This window comes from Theropithecus gelada, chromosome 4 (genome assembly GCF_003255815.1).
Source record: "Theropithecus gelada isolate Dixy chromosome 4, Tgel_1.0, whole genome shotgun sequence".
Lineage (NCBI taxonomy): Eukaryota > Metazoa > Chordata > Mammalia > Primates > Cercopithecidae > Theropithecus > Theropithecus gelada.
In genome coordinates this window covers 149,585,872-149,601,064 of record NC_037671.1, presented here as the reverse complement: position 1 = coordinate 149,601,064, position 15,193 = coordinate 149,585,872, and the positions used below count along the sequence as shown (strand labels likewise).

Genomic DNA, 15,193 nt, shown 5'->3' with positions numbered 1-15,193 from the left:
AGAACACATGTCTCTCCCATCTTCGTTAGACTTTTTTGAAGCAGGGACTATATCACATTTGCTCTATAGCCTCCAAACTTAGCACACTGCCTAGCATATACAGCATTCTGTATTTGTTGAATAAATGAATGATATCATTTATACTATTTTTACCTATTATAGATAGAGCAAGAGGAGACTTACATTGGGACCACTGGAAAAAAATCAAGTCCATAATAATAAAGAAAAAGTCTTAGTATTTATTTAGTATTTGGTAGCAGTAACTATTATTAAAGATCAGCCTTCCAATGAGGTTACTAGATTAATTTTCAACATGGTTAAAGTCAAAGACAAAACTGTAATTAATTCCTTAAGAGTGCGCTCTTATCATCAGCCTCCCCAAACCATATGCTTTCAGAATGATGGCCAATAAATGCTCACCTTCAGCTCCGTAAAGAAACCCCCTTAATGCCCACCACAAGTGGATCTAATCTGGCTGCTTCTGCTATGTGACGTCTAACCCACAACTCTGGTGAAAATGCTTACTTTGTATTTGCTTTCTGATCTGGAAGGGGTGGGAATATGTCCTTTTTTCTTGAAGGTTGTAAAGTGCTTGCACTGAGGACATGGCTTGGTGCTGGAATCAATACGGCCAAGTTCCAAGAAGTACTTATACTTGATGGAGTCTTCATGCGTTAAGTTATAGACAACAGTTGTTTCTTCCAAGAATTCAAAACACTCTGTGATGGGGCATTTGATTTCTACTTGGCCAAGTTGTACCTGCATGATGGAAGAGCAGATGGAAGGAAAAAAAAGTCACTGGTTATTTTCTTTCATTTTTTTTTTTTTTTGTATACAGTATTACTTATTTCATGATTGCAATAAAGGATTGTGTGCAATTTTTAAGATAACATAATCAATGTTAATCACCTTGATACCTGCTTTCGGCAATACCAAAATAATCACTATATAATGTTTCCGAAATGATTTATAGGGCATTTAAGTCTTCTCTGATTATTGTTTTTGTGACAAGAAATGGACCTAAGCTTCAGGCTCACCAAAGAAGCAAATGATCATCTCATGTTTCTGGAAACTGCAAGGTTACACAGCATTCAGATGATGCACCGACTGCAAGAACTGCAGGGTCACGCAGCATTTAGACAACATGCCAACTAAAAGGTGTTTCATAGTTTTCAACATCACTGCAGAATACTTCAGCACTAAACTCTGGGCACATTTTACTATTTTAAAAGGACTAAAGAGATTCTGTAATGTAGAATGCCTAATAGTTTAAAAAATGTTACAAAAAATAACTGTTTCCTCTGACCTTTCTGTGTTAAGAACATAAAGTAAGTAGTTCCTATATAATGAGAATCATAGGAACAAGTAAGAAAATGAAACCAGCTACAACAGTGTAAAAAAATCCTTATGAAATCTGCCTACTACTGAGATAACTTACAAAATTAATGTATTCAAAGGACTATGGCACTAGATTAGGAGAGAAGGGAGGATACATCAAAACGCGACATTTAGTATGTGGTATGGAGTACTAGATATGGTTAGCATTAAATATTACAATAAAAGATTACAGCACAAAGTATGGACACAACTAATTTTTAAATGATTAAAATAAGCAACTTTGAAATAATGAGTAGCTAGAGTGTTTTTCGTAAGTGGTGAACAATAACTCTTTATATTCATGGCATTACAATCTCTTTTGTCCATCCTAATGTACTAAAGGGAGGCACTAAAAACTCCAGATGACAAACAACACCAAACCCTTTCTGTTTTATTTGGGTAAATCTGACATTCTCAGAAAGCAAAGCATACACACTTGCAGTAGAAAAGTACGCTATGAAGACTCAGGTAGGAATAGGAGAAAGCCACGCAGTTTGGGGAAAGAAAAACACCACAGAGAGCAGTTAAAAAAAGAAAACTAAATTCATAGTAACTGTTAACATTGCTATTTATCTGGCACAAGCTTGAGGTAAGGTAGTTAAGAAGTTGCAGGCTGACGTGTTGAATATCAGTAAAGAGCATGAGCTAAGCTGAAAGCAAAATGAAAGAGGCTGGCTTTGGATAATTCTCCTTATTAGTATTGACCTGTTAAAAGTATAAACTGTTGCATAATTTTATGCTACTATTGTACAAAACACAGCCCAGAGAGGATTTAAAAATATGTGCCCGTTTTTTTCTACTTTTTCTGATGAGTCTGCTCACAGTCCCAATCAGATTTTATTATTCATGTTACAGTGTTATGATGCTATTATAATTCAAATTATGTTTCAGAATAAGTTATTTTGTTCTGCCTCAAGACAAAAATTCTAAGGAGATTTTTGTGTAGATAAAAACCCCTGTGTAACATACTAAGAACCTGGTTTAATGAAGTATAGAACTTAAGCATTAAAAAATGACTAAATGTTTCCTCTTTTAATATTCTGTAGACATTTATCGAGCACGATTCTGAGGCAGGTACGGGCTAGGTACTGAAGCTTTCCAGGTGCAGGTCAGTAAAGAGGCAATCAGGATGCAAAATGGTGAGTACAAGGTGTCAGGAGAAGTACAGTAATCTCAGACTTGGGGGGATCCGAAGAGGTTTCTTGGAAGAAGTGAGGTTTCAAGTGAGAGCTTAAGACTAGCAGGATTTAGCCAAACAAAGGTGAGAAGGGGTTCCAAGCAGACAAAAGAGATAACTTGGGCAAAGGCCTGGAGGAAAGAGAGCACAGCACTAGCATACCCCAAATGCACATGCATCTGAACTTAAAGATCACAGCCTTGGGACGGCTCTTAAAGATGAGCAGCAGCCTGGACCACAAAGTGTGAGTAAGGAAAGATGAGGCTGTTATGCAAAGATGAACCAGCTTGGACCAGAGCACAAGGGCCGAGCATGAAGCCATCTTAGGAGTCTGTATGTTTTTCCTATTTAAATAGAAAGCTATGCAGTTTTCAGAATGTGAAAGATAGTTTTTTTTTAAGTCCACAGAAAACGGGCTTACTTGCGTCACCTCGAGAGGCACTTGTTATTGGGCAGCAGTACATTTTTGTGATTAAGAGCCTGAATTTTTTATTGTCAGGTCAGTGTTCGAATCCAGTCTTCCTCACCTATGAGTTTATTTTAACTATATAAATGATAACAATGGAGGCAGCAATTTCACAGCCACTCAGGAATGACCAGGTGTTATGGAAACTGGATGCAGTTTAGGGACTAGAACAATCCAAGGCAGCTAAAGAGGGCAGGTTGTCTTGATACTCCTTCAGCAGTGGGTATTTATTACTCAGCCACATCAGGATACCATCCAACATCCACTCAAACACTTACTTTTCTACTGCAGTATTGCTCAAATCTGCAAACCTATTCAATTTCCATAGAATATATTACTTCCTCTAGATTTCATACCCTCTGCATTGACTATTCCTTCCCTTCCCTTCTTTCTCAAGGCTCCAAAATCCCTATCCTACTACATTGAACCAAAGACCTCATATTTTATTGAACACATAGAGGCAATCAGATGCATATTCCCATACCTACCCACTACCAGCTCTAGCAATTTACATCTCTGTTTTCTGTCTTCCCTCTATAGAGGGCTGAATCTATTTCCAGAACAACAGTATACGAGTCTTTTAAAGTGTCTGTAAAGTGTCTGTTGGGCATTCCAGTTTCCTGGCCCACTCAAGGCCTACAGAACTGGGATCATTGTTGACAAGCCAGTAATTGGCAGTTTGGAACAGCTACTCATACAATCATTCTTCTTCATACTAACAGTATCCTCTTTTTCATAATATAGTGTTATTCATCACCTATGCAATCTCTTGGCCTCTCTCTACAGGCAATATCTTTTTCAGAAAATTGTCCTCAAAAGACCACTAGCAAACAACTAATTATGATTAAGTGAAGTACACTTTTTCATGTGTTCAACAAGGTATGTATTTCATCAATTCAAGAATGCATTTTAAAAGCACCTTTTAATTTCTTGAAAGTCAAGTTTTTTATAATCAAAAGAAATTAGTATTGTACGTAGTTTACTTGGCAGTGTTTTTACTTTCTTGGTGGTACATAACCGAATACTGCATCCTACTATTGATCACATCTTTGATTTCAGTGAAATGTGGTTTCTGTGAGCTAAGTAGTGTGATGGACTTCTGGAGAGATAAGAGGAGAGAGAAACACAGGGTTTCTACTGGAGGAAATGAATAATAAACAAGCAAATAAACAAGGCAGATTGTAACCTGTGTTATGAATGAACTACACATCATAGAAGCAATCTCTAAGGAAATGACAACCTGAGTTGAGAACTGAAAGGCCTGTCATGCAGAGAACATGGGGAAGAGACAGCAAATAAAGGAAACAAGAACATTGGCTCCAGCCAGAAGGTGTCTGATGTGCCTCTGCTCAGAGCACAGAACTCAGTGACAAAAATACATACTAAAGGAAGGAGAGAACAGTATGAGATGAAGTTGGAGAGTTAGGCAGAAGACAGATCATATGGACCTTGCTGGCCATGGTAAAAGGTCTGTATTATAGACAATACGAATCACTGGTTTTAAGAGGAGGACTGACATGCTCTTCTTGGAGAAGAGACTGTAGAGGAATAAAAGTGAAGGCTGGGAGAATTCTGGAAGTCTGGATTCAATGACTTTTCCCACAAGTGATGTCTAACTGTTACAGGCAGTTGATAGACGACTGAGAGGTAACAAGATACAGGGTGTATTTTGGAAGTGGAATCAATGAGATTTTTTTAAATTGACAAAAATTTTATGTATTTATGGTATGCAACATGAGGTTTTAATATATATGTACAGATAATATATATTAATCAAGCACATTAATAAATGCATTACTTCACTGCTAATTTTTTAACAGAAGTAAGAACAAAGATCATTAATAGGAGTGGTAAGAGAGTGCATCCTTGTCTTGTGCCAGTTTTCAAAGGGAATGTTTCCAGCTTTTGCCCATTCGGTATGATATTGGCTATGGGTTTGTCATAAATAGCTCTTATTATTTTGAGATGTTACATCAATACCTAATTTATTGAGAGTTAACATGAAGGAATGTTGAATTTTATCGGAGGCCTTTTCTGCATCTATTGAGATAATCATGTGGTTTTTGTCACTGATTCTGTTTACGTGATTGATTACATTTATTGATTTGCATATGTTGAATCAGTCTTGCATCCCAGGGATGAAGCCAACTTGATCGTGGTGGATAAACTTTTTGGTGTGCTGCTGGATTTAGTTTGCCAGTATTTTATTGAGGATTTTCACATCTATGTTCATGAGGGATTTTGGCCTGAAGTTTTCTTTTTTTGTTGTGTCTCTGCCAAGTTTTGGAATCAGGATGATGCTGGCATCATAAAATGAGTTAGGGAGGAGTCCCTCCTTTTCAATTGTTTGGAATAGTCTCAGAAGGAATGATATTAGCTCCTCTGTACCTCTGGTAGAATTCAGCAGTGAATCCGTCTGGTCCCGGGCATTTTTTCGTTGGTAGGCTATTAATTACTGCCTCTATTTCAGAACTTGTTATTGGTCTATTCAGGGATTCGACTTCTTCCTGGTTTAGTCTTGGGAGGGTGTATGTGTCCAGGGATTTATCCATTTCTTCTAGATTTTCTGGTTTATTTATGTAGAGGTGTTTATAGTATTCTCTGATGGTAGTTTCTATTGCTGTGGGATCAGTGGTGATATCCCCATTATCATTTTTATTGTGTCTATTTGATCCCCCTCTCTTTTCTTCTTTATTAGTCTACCTAGTGGTCTATCTATTTTGTTAATTTTTTCAAAAACACACCTCCTGGATTCATTGATTTTTTTGAAGGTTTTTCATGTCTCTATCTCCTTCAATTCTGCTCTGATCTTAGTTATTTCTTGCCTTCTGCTAGCTTTTGAATGTGTTTGCTCTTGCTTTTCTACAGTTGTGATGTTAGGGTATTGATTTCAGATCTTTCCAGCTTTCTGATGTGGGCATTTAGTGCTCTAAATTTCCCTCTAAACACTGCTTTAGCAGTGTCCCAGAGATTCTGGTATGTTGTCTCTTTGTTCTCATTGGTTTCAAAGAACTTCTTGATTTCTGCCTTAATTTTGTTATTTACCCAGGAGTCATTCAGGAGCAGGTTGTTCAATTTCCATGTAGTTGTGTGGTTTTGAATGAGTTTCTTAATCCTAAGTTCTAATTTGATTGCACTATGGTCTGAGAAACTGTATGTTATGATTTCAGTTCTTTTGCATTTGCTGAGGAATGTTTTACTTCCATTTATGTGGTTGATTTTAGAATAAGTGCCATGTGGCACTGAGCCAAATGTATATTCTGTTGATTTAGGGTGGAGAGTTCTGTAGATGTCTATTACGTCCACTTGATCCAGAGCTGAATTCAAGTCATGGATGTCCTTGTTAATTTTCTGTCTTGTTGATCTGTCTAATATTGATAATGTGGTGTTAAAGTCTCCCACTATTATTGTGTGGGAGTCTAAGTCTCTTTGTAGGTCTTTAAGAACTTGTTTTATGAATCAGGGTGCTCCTGTATCGGGTGCATATATATTTAGGACAGTTAGCTCTTCTTGTTGCATTGATCCCTTTACCAATATGTAATGCCCTTCTTTTGTCTTTTTTTGATCTTTGTTGGTTTAAGGTCTGTTTTATCAGAGACTAGGATTGCACCCCTGCTTTGGTACATGCATCCCGGAACTTAAAGTAAAATTTTTTTAAAAAAGAAAAAAAATGTGGTACATATGCATCATGGAATACTATGCAGCCATAAAAAGGAATGAGGCCATGTCCTTTATAGGGACATGGATGGAGCTGGAAGGTATTATCCTCAGCAAACTAAAGCAGGAACAGAAAACCAAACATCACATGTTCTCACTTATAAGTGGGAGTTGAACAACAAGAACACATGGACATAGCAGGGGTGGGGGGCAAGAGGGAACAACACATACTGGGCCTGTCAGGGGATGGGGTGGAGGGAGGGAAAGCATTAGGAAAAACAGCTAATGCATGTGGGGCTTAGTACCCAGCTGACAGGTTGATAGTTGCAGCAAACCACCCTGGCACATGTTTACCTATGCAACAAATCTACACATCCTGCACATGTATCACATAACTTAAAAAATTAAATTAGAAAAGAAAGATCATTAATACACCAAAAAAAACTTGTATCAAGCTCCTAACAATAGGATAGGTAATGTAAAAAGTTCATAGTATAAAGTGAATTAAGCCATGAATCCTGCCTTCATAGACCTTGAGAATGTAGCAATTAAACTGGTATTGATAGTCTTCTAGCAATTGGGATTTGTTGGTATTAATTCATCTAATATTTACCCAATAGTTTAAAAAACTTTTTATTAGGGATAATTAAAAGTATATGTGAAGGTTGGCAGATTAGCATTATGAATCCTTAAACAGCCATCCTCTAGCTTACATTGTCAACTTATAGCCAATCTTATTTCTTCAATACCCTGAGTAATACGGCCCTCCCATGTTATTTTGAAGAAAATACCAGATATCATGTCATTTCATTCATAAATATTTCAGTATGGGGCTAAAAAATTAAGAAGTCTTTTTAAAACCATAACCATGATATCATATATCTCCAAAAATGTCAGTTTTTTAGTATCAAGTTAACATTCTAAATAACATATCATCTAACTTCTGTTTACTGCATTTTATCTCCTATTAAGTACTTAAAGATATTTTGCTGCTCTGTGTGTTCAATGTTAATACAACTATTTATACCACTGAAAAAGATGCTCTTCAGTTTTTCTGAACAAAAACATTTCCAACCTTGAAAGAAAAAAATTGCTTAACTCTAAAGGCATCTATAAGGCATCATTAAGAGAGACACTATTATCCACTTAACGTTCAAGCTACATGGCTAATTTGCCACCTGGGATAACTCAAAAGTAACTTAATGACTCAGGTGATGAAGACCTTTGGAAAAGTGGCAGACTAATTAATTAAATTCTCCAAAGAAAAGGATGAGAAAAAGTACAAATCTTGGGCCTCATTGCTCAATTTATCAAATGTGTGGTTTATGACTCTGATCATGGTTTTAAGTGTTGGTCATGACAGTTTACAAGGTGCTTCGGATTTTGCTCATTTGATACTAGAGGATTTCATATTTCCTCTGTTTTGAAAAATGGAAATATGTTAATATGACAGAGAGAAAAGAATACTGTAACGAAAGCGGTAATAATAATCACAAAATATACATAGATCTACTACAGGCAAAGCACAGCTCCAGGTAGTTTGTGTGGATTAATTACTTCGAGGTGCACCATGGGGGCAGATTGATTTCAGACTCACTGATGTCCCCATCACTTTACTCATCAGTGATTATGGGAAGGTGCCTGCTATACTGACACACATGGGTTTTTGTTTATTCAGAAGCTACTACAGGGCTTAGTGCTAGATGCCTTTGAATTTTTCTAAAAATGATTAAAAAAATCAAGTCAAAAATTCTAGAAATCTCTTAACTCTAAGCAAGATAAATACAGTACAAAGAAAACCACATTTAAGTACATCAACTAAAAGTGATATACCAAACACACAGTAACAAGAAGTAACCAGAGAAAAAGGCATATTCCCAAGTAGAAAACTTCAGCCTCAAGTGCCTTGCTGGTAGCTTGCTGTTTAAAAGCTACTCAGTTTTTGGTATTTTGATACAACAGCCTGAATAGACTACTACTCTTGATCTAGAAAAATAAAGTCGTATAACTATTTCTGCCAGAAATAAGACTGATCATAAAACTACAAGAATTACATTAGTATGACAGTGGCACAAGGATAGATAATAGAACAATGGAACAGAAAAGAGAATAGAACAAAATCACTTCCATATGAACACTACAGAGCAGTGGGGAGGGTGCTTTTTTTTTTTTTAATAAATTGTGCTGTTGGTTTAATATCCATTAAAAATATCAGTCTTGAAGAATCGCCACACTGTCTTCCACATTTGTTGAACTAATTTACACTCCTACCAACAGTGTAAAAGCATTCCTATTTCTCCACATCCTCTCCAGCATCTGTTGTTTCCTGGCTTTTTAATCATCATTAATCGCCATTCTAACTGGCATGAGATGGTATCTCATTGTGGTTTTGATTTGCATTTCTCTAATGACCAGTGATGATGAGCATTTTTTCACATTTGTTGGCTGCATAAATGTCTTCTTTTAGGAAGTGTCTGTTCATATCCTTCACCTACTTTTTGATGTTTTTTTTTTCTTGTAAATTTGTTTAAGTTACTTGTGGATTCTGGATATTAGCCCTTTGTCAGATGGATAGATTGCAAACATTTTCTCCCACTCTGTAGGGTGCCTGTTCACTCTGAGGATAGTTTCTTTTGCTGTGCAGTTCTTTAGTTTAATTAGATCCCATTTGTCAATTTTGGCTTTTGTTGCAATTGCTTTTGGATCTGGAATGAGGAATACCATTTGACCCAGAAATCCCATTACTGGGTATATACCCAAAGGATAAGTCATTCTAGTATGAAGACACATGCACATGTATGTTTATTGCAGCACTATTCACAATAGCAAAGACTTGGAACCAACCCAAATCCCCATCAGTGATAGACTGGATAAAGCAAATGTGACACATATACACCATGCAATACTGTGCAGCCATAAGGAAAGGATGAGTTCGTGTCCTTTGCAGGGACACGGATGAAGCTGGAAACCATCATTCTCTGCAAACCAACACAAGAACAGAAAACCAAACACCGCATGTTCTCACTCATAAGTGGGAGTCGAATGATTAGAACACATGGACACAGGGAGGGGAACATCACACACCGAGGCATGTCAGAGGTTAGGGGGCAAGGGGAGAGATAGCATTAGGAGAAATAACTAATGCATGCGGGGCTTAAAGCCTAGATGATGGGTTGATGGGTGCAGCAAACCACCATGGAGCAAGCATATCTATATAACAATCCAGCACGTTCTGCACATGTATCCCAGAACTTAAAATATAATAAAATAAATACATAAATAAAAGTAAAATTGAAAAAAAAAAACTTTAACAGATGAGGAGCTGCAAAACACACACACACACACACGCACATACACAAATCAGTCTTGACTTTTATCTCAAACCAAGTAGACTGAAACTGTAAATATAAAAGGTGAATGAAAAAGTTTCTAAAGATAATAAAAAAGAATATCTTAGGGGCATGCCCAAGATGGCCAAAAAGGAACAGCTCCAGCCTCCAGCTCCCAGTGTGAGCAACACAGAAGATGGGTAATTTCTGCATTTTCAACTGAGGTGCAGACCAACACCTCACACCTCACACAGCAGGGTACACCCCTGAGACGAAGCTTCCAGAGCAAGAATCAGAAGCAACACTTGCCGTTCAGCAATATTCTATCTTCTGCAGCCTCCGCTGCTGATACCCAGGCAAACAGGGTCTGGAGTGGACCTCAAGTAAACTCCAACAGACCTACAGCTGAGGGTCCTGATTGTTAGAAGGAAAACTAACAAACAGAAAGGACACCCACACCAAAACTCCATCAGTACGTCACCATCATCAAAGACCAAAGACAGATAAAACCACAAAGATGGGAAAAAAGCAGTGCAGAAAAGCTGGAAATTCAAAAAATCAGAGCACATCTCCCCCTCCAAAGGAACGCAGCTCATCGCCAGCAATGGAACACAGCTGGATGGAGAATGACTTTGACGAGTTGAGAGAAGACAGCTTCAGTCGATCAAACTTCTCAGAGCTAAAGGAGGAACTATGTAACCAGTGCAAAGAAACTGAAAACCTTGAAAAAAGATTTGATGAATGGCTAACTAGAATAACCAATGTAGAGAAGTCCTTAAAAGAACTGATAGAGATGAAAACCATAACATGAGAACTACGTGACAAATGCACAAGCTTCAGTAACAGACTCGATCATCTGGAAGAAAGAGTATCAGCGATTGAAGATCAAATGAATGAAATGAAGTGAGAAGAGAAGTGTAGAGAAAAAAGAGTAAAAAGAAATGAACAAAGCCTCCAAGAAATATGGGATTATGTGAAAAGACCAAATCTACATCTGATTGGTGTGCCTGAAAGTGACAGGGAAAATGGAACCAAGTTGGAAAACACTCTTCAGGATATCATCCAGGAGAACTTCCCCAACCTAGTAAGGCAGGCCAACATTCAAATTCAGGAAATACAGAGAACGCCACAAATATACTCCTTGAGAAGAGCAACTCTAAGACACATAATTATCAGATTCACCAAAGTTGAAATGAAGGAAAAAATGTTAAGGGCAGCCAGAGAGAAAGGTCGGGTTACACACAAAGGGAAGCCCATCAGACTAACAGCAGATCTCTTGGCAGAAACTCTCCAAGCCAGAAGAGAGTGGGGGCCAATATTCAACATTCTTAAAGAAAAGAATTTGCAACCCAGAATTTCATATCCAGCCAAACTAAGTTTCATAAGTGAAGGAGAAATAAAATCCTTTACAGACAAGCAAATGTTTAGAGATTTTGTCACCATCAGGCCTGCCTGACAAGAGATCCTGAAGGAAGCACTAAACATGGAAAGGAACAACAGGTACCAGCTATTGCAAAAACATGTCAAAATGTAAAGTCCATCGATGCTAGGAAGAAACTGCATCAACTAGCTAGCAAAATAACCAGTTAATATCATAATGACAGGATCAAGTTCACACATAACAATATTAACCTTAAATGTAAATGGACTAAATGGTCCAATTAAAAGACACAGACTGTCAAATTGGATAAAGAGTCAAGACCCATCAGTTTGCTGTATTCAGGAGACCCATCTCACATGCAGAGACATACATAGGCTCAAAATAAAGGGATGGAGGAAGATCTACCAAACAAATGGTAAACAAAAAAAAAAGCAGGGGTTGCAATCCTAGTCTCTGATAAAACAGACTTTAAACCATCAAAGATCAAAAGAGACAAAGAAGGCCATTACATAATGGTAAAGGGATCAATTCATCAGGAAGAGTTAACTATCCTAAATATATATGCACCCAATATAGGAGCACCCAGATTCATAAAGCAACTCCTTAGAGACTTACAAAGAGACTTAGACTCCCATACAATAATAATGGGAGACTTTAACACCCCACTGTCAACATTAGACAGATCAATGAGACAGAAAGTCAACAAGGATATCCAGGAATTGAACTCAACTCTGCACCAAGCAGACCTAACAAACATCTACAGAACTCTCCACCCCAAATCAACAGAATATACATTCTTCTCAGCACCACATTGTACTTATTCCAAAATTGACCACATAGTTGGAAGTAAAGCACTCCTCAGCAAAAGTAAAAGAACAGAAATTATAACAAACTGTCTCTCAGACCACAGTGCAATTAAACTAGAACTCAAGACTAAGAAACTCAATCAAAACCCCTCAACTACATGGAAACTGAACAACCTGCTCCTGAATGACTACTGGGTATATAACAAAATGAAGGCAGAAATAAAGATGTTCTTTGAAACCAATGAGAACAAAGATACAACATACCAGAATCATTTAAAGCAGTGTGTAGAGGGAAATTTATAGCACTAAATGCCCACAAGAGAAAGCAGGAAAGATCTAAAATTGACACCCTAGCATCACAATTAAAAGAACTAGAGAAGCAAGAGCAAACACATTCAAAAGCCAGCAGAAGGCAAGAAGTAACTGAGATCAGAGCAGAACTGAAGGAGACAGAGACACAAAAACCTTCCAAAAAAATCAATGAATCCAGGAGCCAGTTTTTTGAAAAGATCAACAAAATTGATAGACCGCTAGCAAGACTAATAAAGAAGAAAAGAGAGAAGAATCAAACAGATGCAATAAAAAATGATAAAGGGGATATCACCACTGACCCCACAGAAATACAAACGACCATCAGAGAATACTATAAACACTTCAACGCAAATTAACTAGAAAACCTAGAAGAAATGGATAATTTCCTGGACACTTACACTCTCCCAAGACTAAACCAGGAAGAAGTTGAATCTGTGAATAGACCAATAGCAAGCTCTGAAATTGAGGCAATAATTAATAGGTTACCAACCAAAAAAAGTCCAGGACCAGACGGATTCACAGCCGAATTCTACCAGAGGTACAAGGAGGCGCTGGTACCATTCCTTCTGAAACTATTCCAATCAATAGAAAAAGAGGGAATCCTCCCTAACTCATTTTACGAGGCCAACATCATCCTGATACCAAAGCCTGACAGAGATACAACAAAAAAAGAGAATTTTAGACCCATCGATGCAAAAATCCTCAATAAAATACTGGCAAACCAAATCCAACAGCACATCAAAAAGCTTATCCACCATGATCAAGTGGGCTTCATCCCTGGGATGCAAGGCTGGTTCAACATACGCAAATCAATAAACGTAATCCAGCATATAAACAGAACCAAAGACAAAAACCACATGATAATCTCAATAGATGTAGAAAAGGCCTTTGACAAAATTCAACAGCCCTTCATGCTAAAAATTCTCAATAAATTCGGTATTGATGGAATGTATCTCAAAATAATAAGAGCTATTTATGACAAACACACAGCCAATATCATACTGAATGGGCAAAAACTGGAAAAATTCCCTTTGAAAACTGGCACAAGACAGGGATGCCCTCTCTCACCACTCCTATTCAACACAGTGTTGGAAGTTCTGGCTAGGGCAATCAAGCAAGAGAAAGAAATAAAGTGTATTCAGTTAGGAAAAGAAGAAGTCAAATTGTCACTGTTTGCAGATGACATGACTGTATATTTAGAAAACCCCATTGTCTCAGCCCAAAATCTCCTTAAGCTGATAAGAAACTTCAGCAAAGTCTCAGGATACAAAATCAATGTGCAATAATGACAAGCATTCTTATACACCAGTAACAGACAAACAGACAGACAAATCAGGAATGAACTCCCATTCACAATAGCTTCAAAGAGAATAAAATACCTAGGAATCCATCTTACAAGGGATGTAAAGGACCTCTCCAAGGAGAACTACAAACCATTGCTCAGTGAAATAAAAGAAGACACAAATGGAAGAACATACCATGCTCATGGATAGGAAGAATCAATATTGTGAAAATGGCCATACTGCCCAAAGTAGTTTAAAGATTCAATGCCATCCCCATTAAGCTACCAATGACTTTCTTCAGAGAATTGGAAAAAACTGCTTTAAAGTTCATATGGAACCAAAAAAGACCCCGCATTGCCAAGACAATCCTAAGACAAAAGAACAAAGCTGGAGGCATCACACTACCTGACTTCAAACAATACTACAAGGCTACAGTAACCAAAACAGCATGGTACTGGTACCAAAACAGAGATATAGAACAATGGAACAGAACAGAGCCCTCAGAAATAATACCACATATCTACAGCCATCTGATCTTTGACAAACCTGACAAAAACAAGAAATGGGGAAAAGATTCCCTATTTAATAAATGGTGCTGAGAAAATTGGCTAGCCATGCGTAGAAAGCTGAAACTAGATCCTTTCCTTACTCCTGATATGAAAATTAATTCAAGATGGATTAGAGACTTAAATATTAGACCTAAAACCATAAATACCCTAGAAGAAAACCTAGGTAATACCATTCAGGACATAGGCATGGGCAAGGACTTCATGTCTAAAACACCAAAAGCAACGGCAACAAAAGCCAAAATTGACAAATGGGATCTCATTAAACTAAAGAGCTTCTGCACAGCAAAAGAAACTACCATCAGAGTGAACAGGCAACCTACAGAATGGGAGAAAATTTTTGCAATCTACTCATCCGACAAAGGGCTAATATCCAGAACCTATAAAGAACTCAATCAAATTAACAAGAAAAAAACAAACAACCCCATCAAAAAGTGGGCAAAAGATGTGAATAGACTCTTCTCAAAAGAAGACATTCATACAGCCTACAGACACATGAAAAAATGCTCATCATCACTCATCATCAGAGAAATGCAAATCAAAACCACAATGAGATACCATCTCACACTAGTTAGAATGGCAATCATTAAAAAAATCAGGAAACAACAGGTGCTGGAGAGGATGTGGAGAAATAGGAACACTTTTACACTGTTGGTGGGACTGTAAACTAGTTCAACCATTGTGGAAAACAGTGTGGTGATTCCTCAACAATCTAGAACTAGAAATACCTTTTGACCCAGCCATCCCATTACTGGGGATATACCCAAAGGATTATAAGTCATGCTGCTATAAAGACACATGCACACGTATGTTTATTGCAGCACTATTCACAATAGCAG

General features: G+C 37.5%; 1 protein-coding gene across 2 annotated transcripts in view; it reads right to left on the bottom strand.

The window, feature by feature from the left end:
* Window positions 1-15,193, bottom strand: part of RNF217 (ring finger protein 217) — a 128,917-nt gene that overhangs the window by 39,265 nt on the left and 74,459 nt on the right. For both annotated transcript variants that reach the window (XR_003119211.1, XM_025384508.1), the window contains one exon: window positions 526-759. Coding sequence is in view for 1 of the 2 variants with exons in the window: in XM_025384508.1 (XP_025240293.1) it covers window positions 526-759 (234 nt within the window). In the remaining variant the exon portion in view is untranslated. The remainder of the gene's footprint in view (window positions 1-525; window positions 760-15,193) is intronic.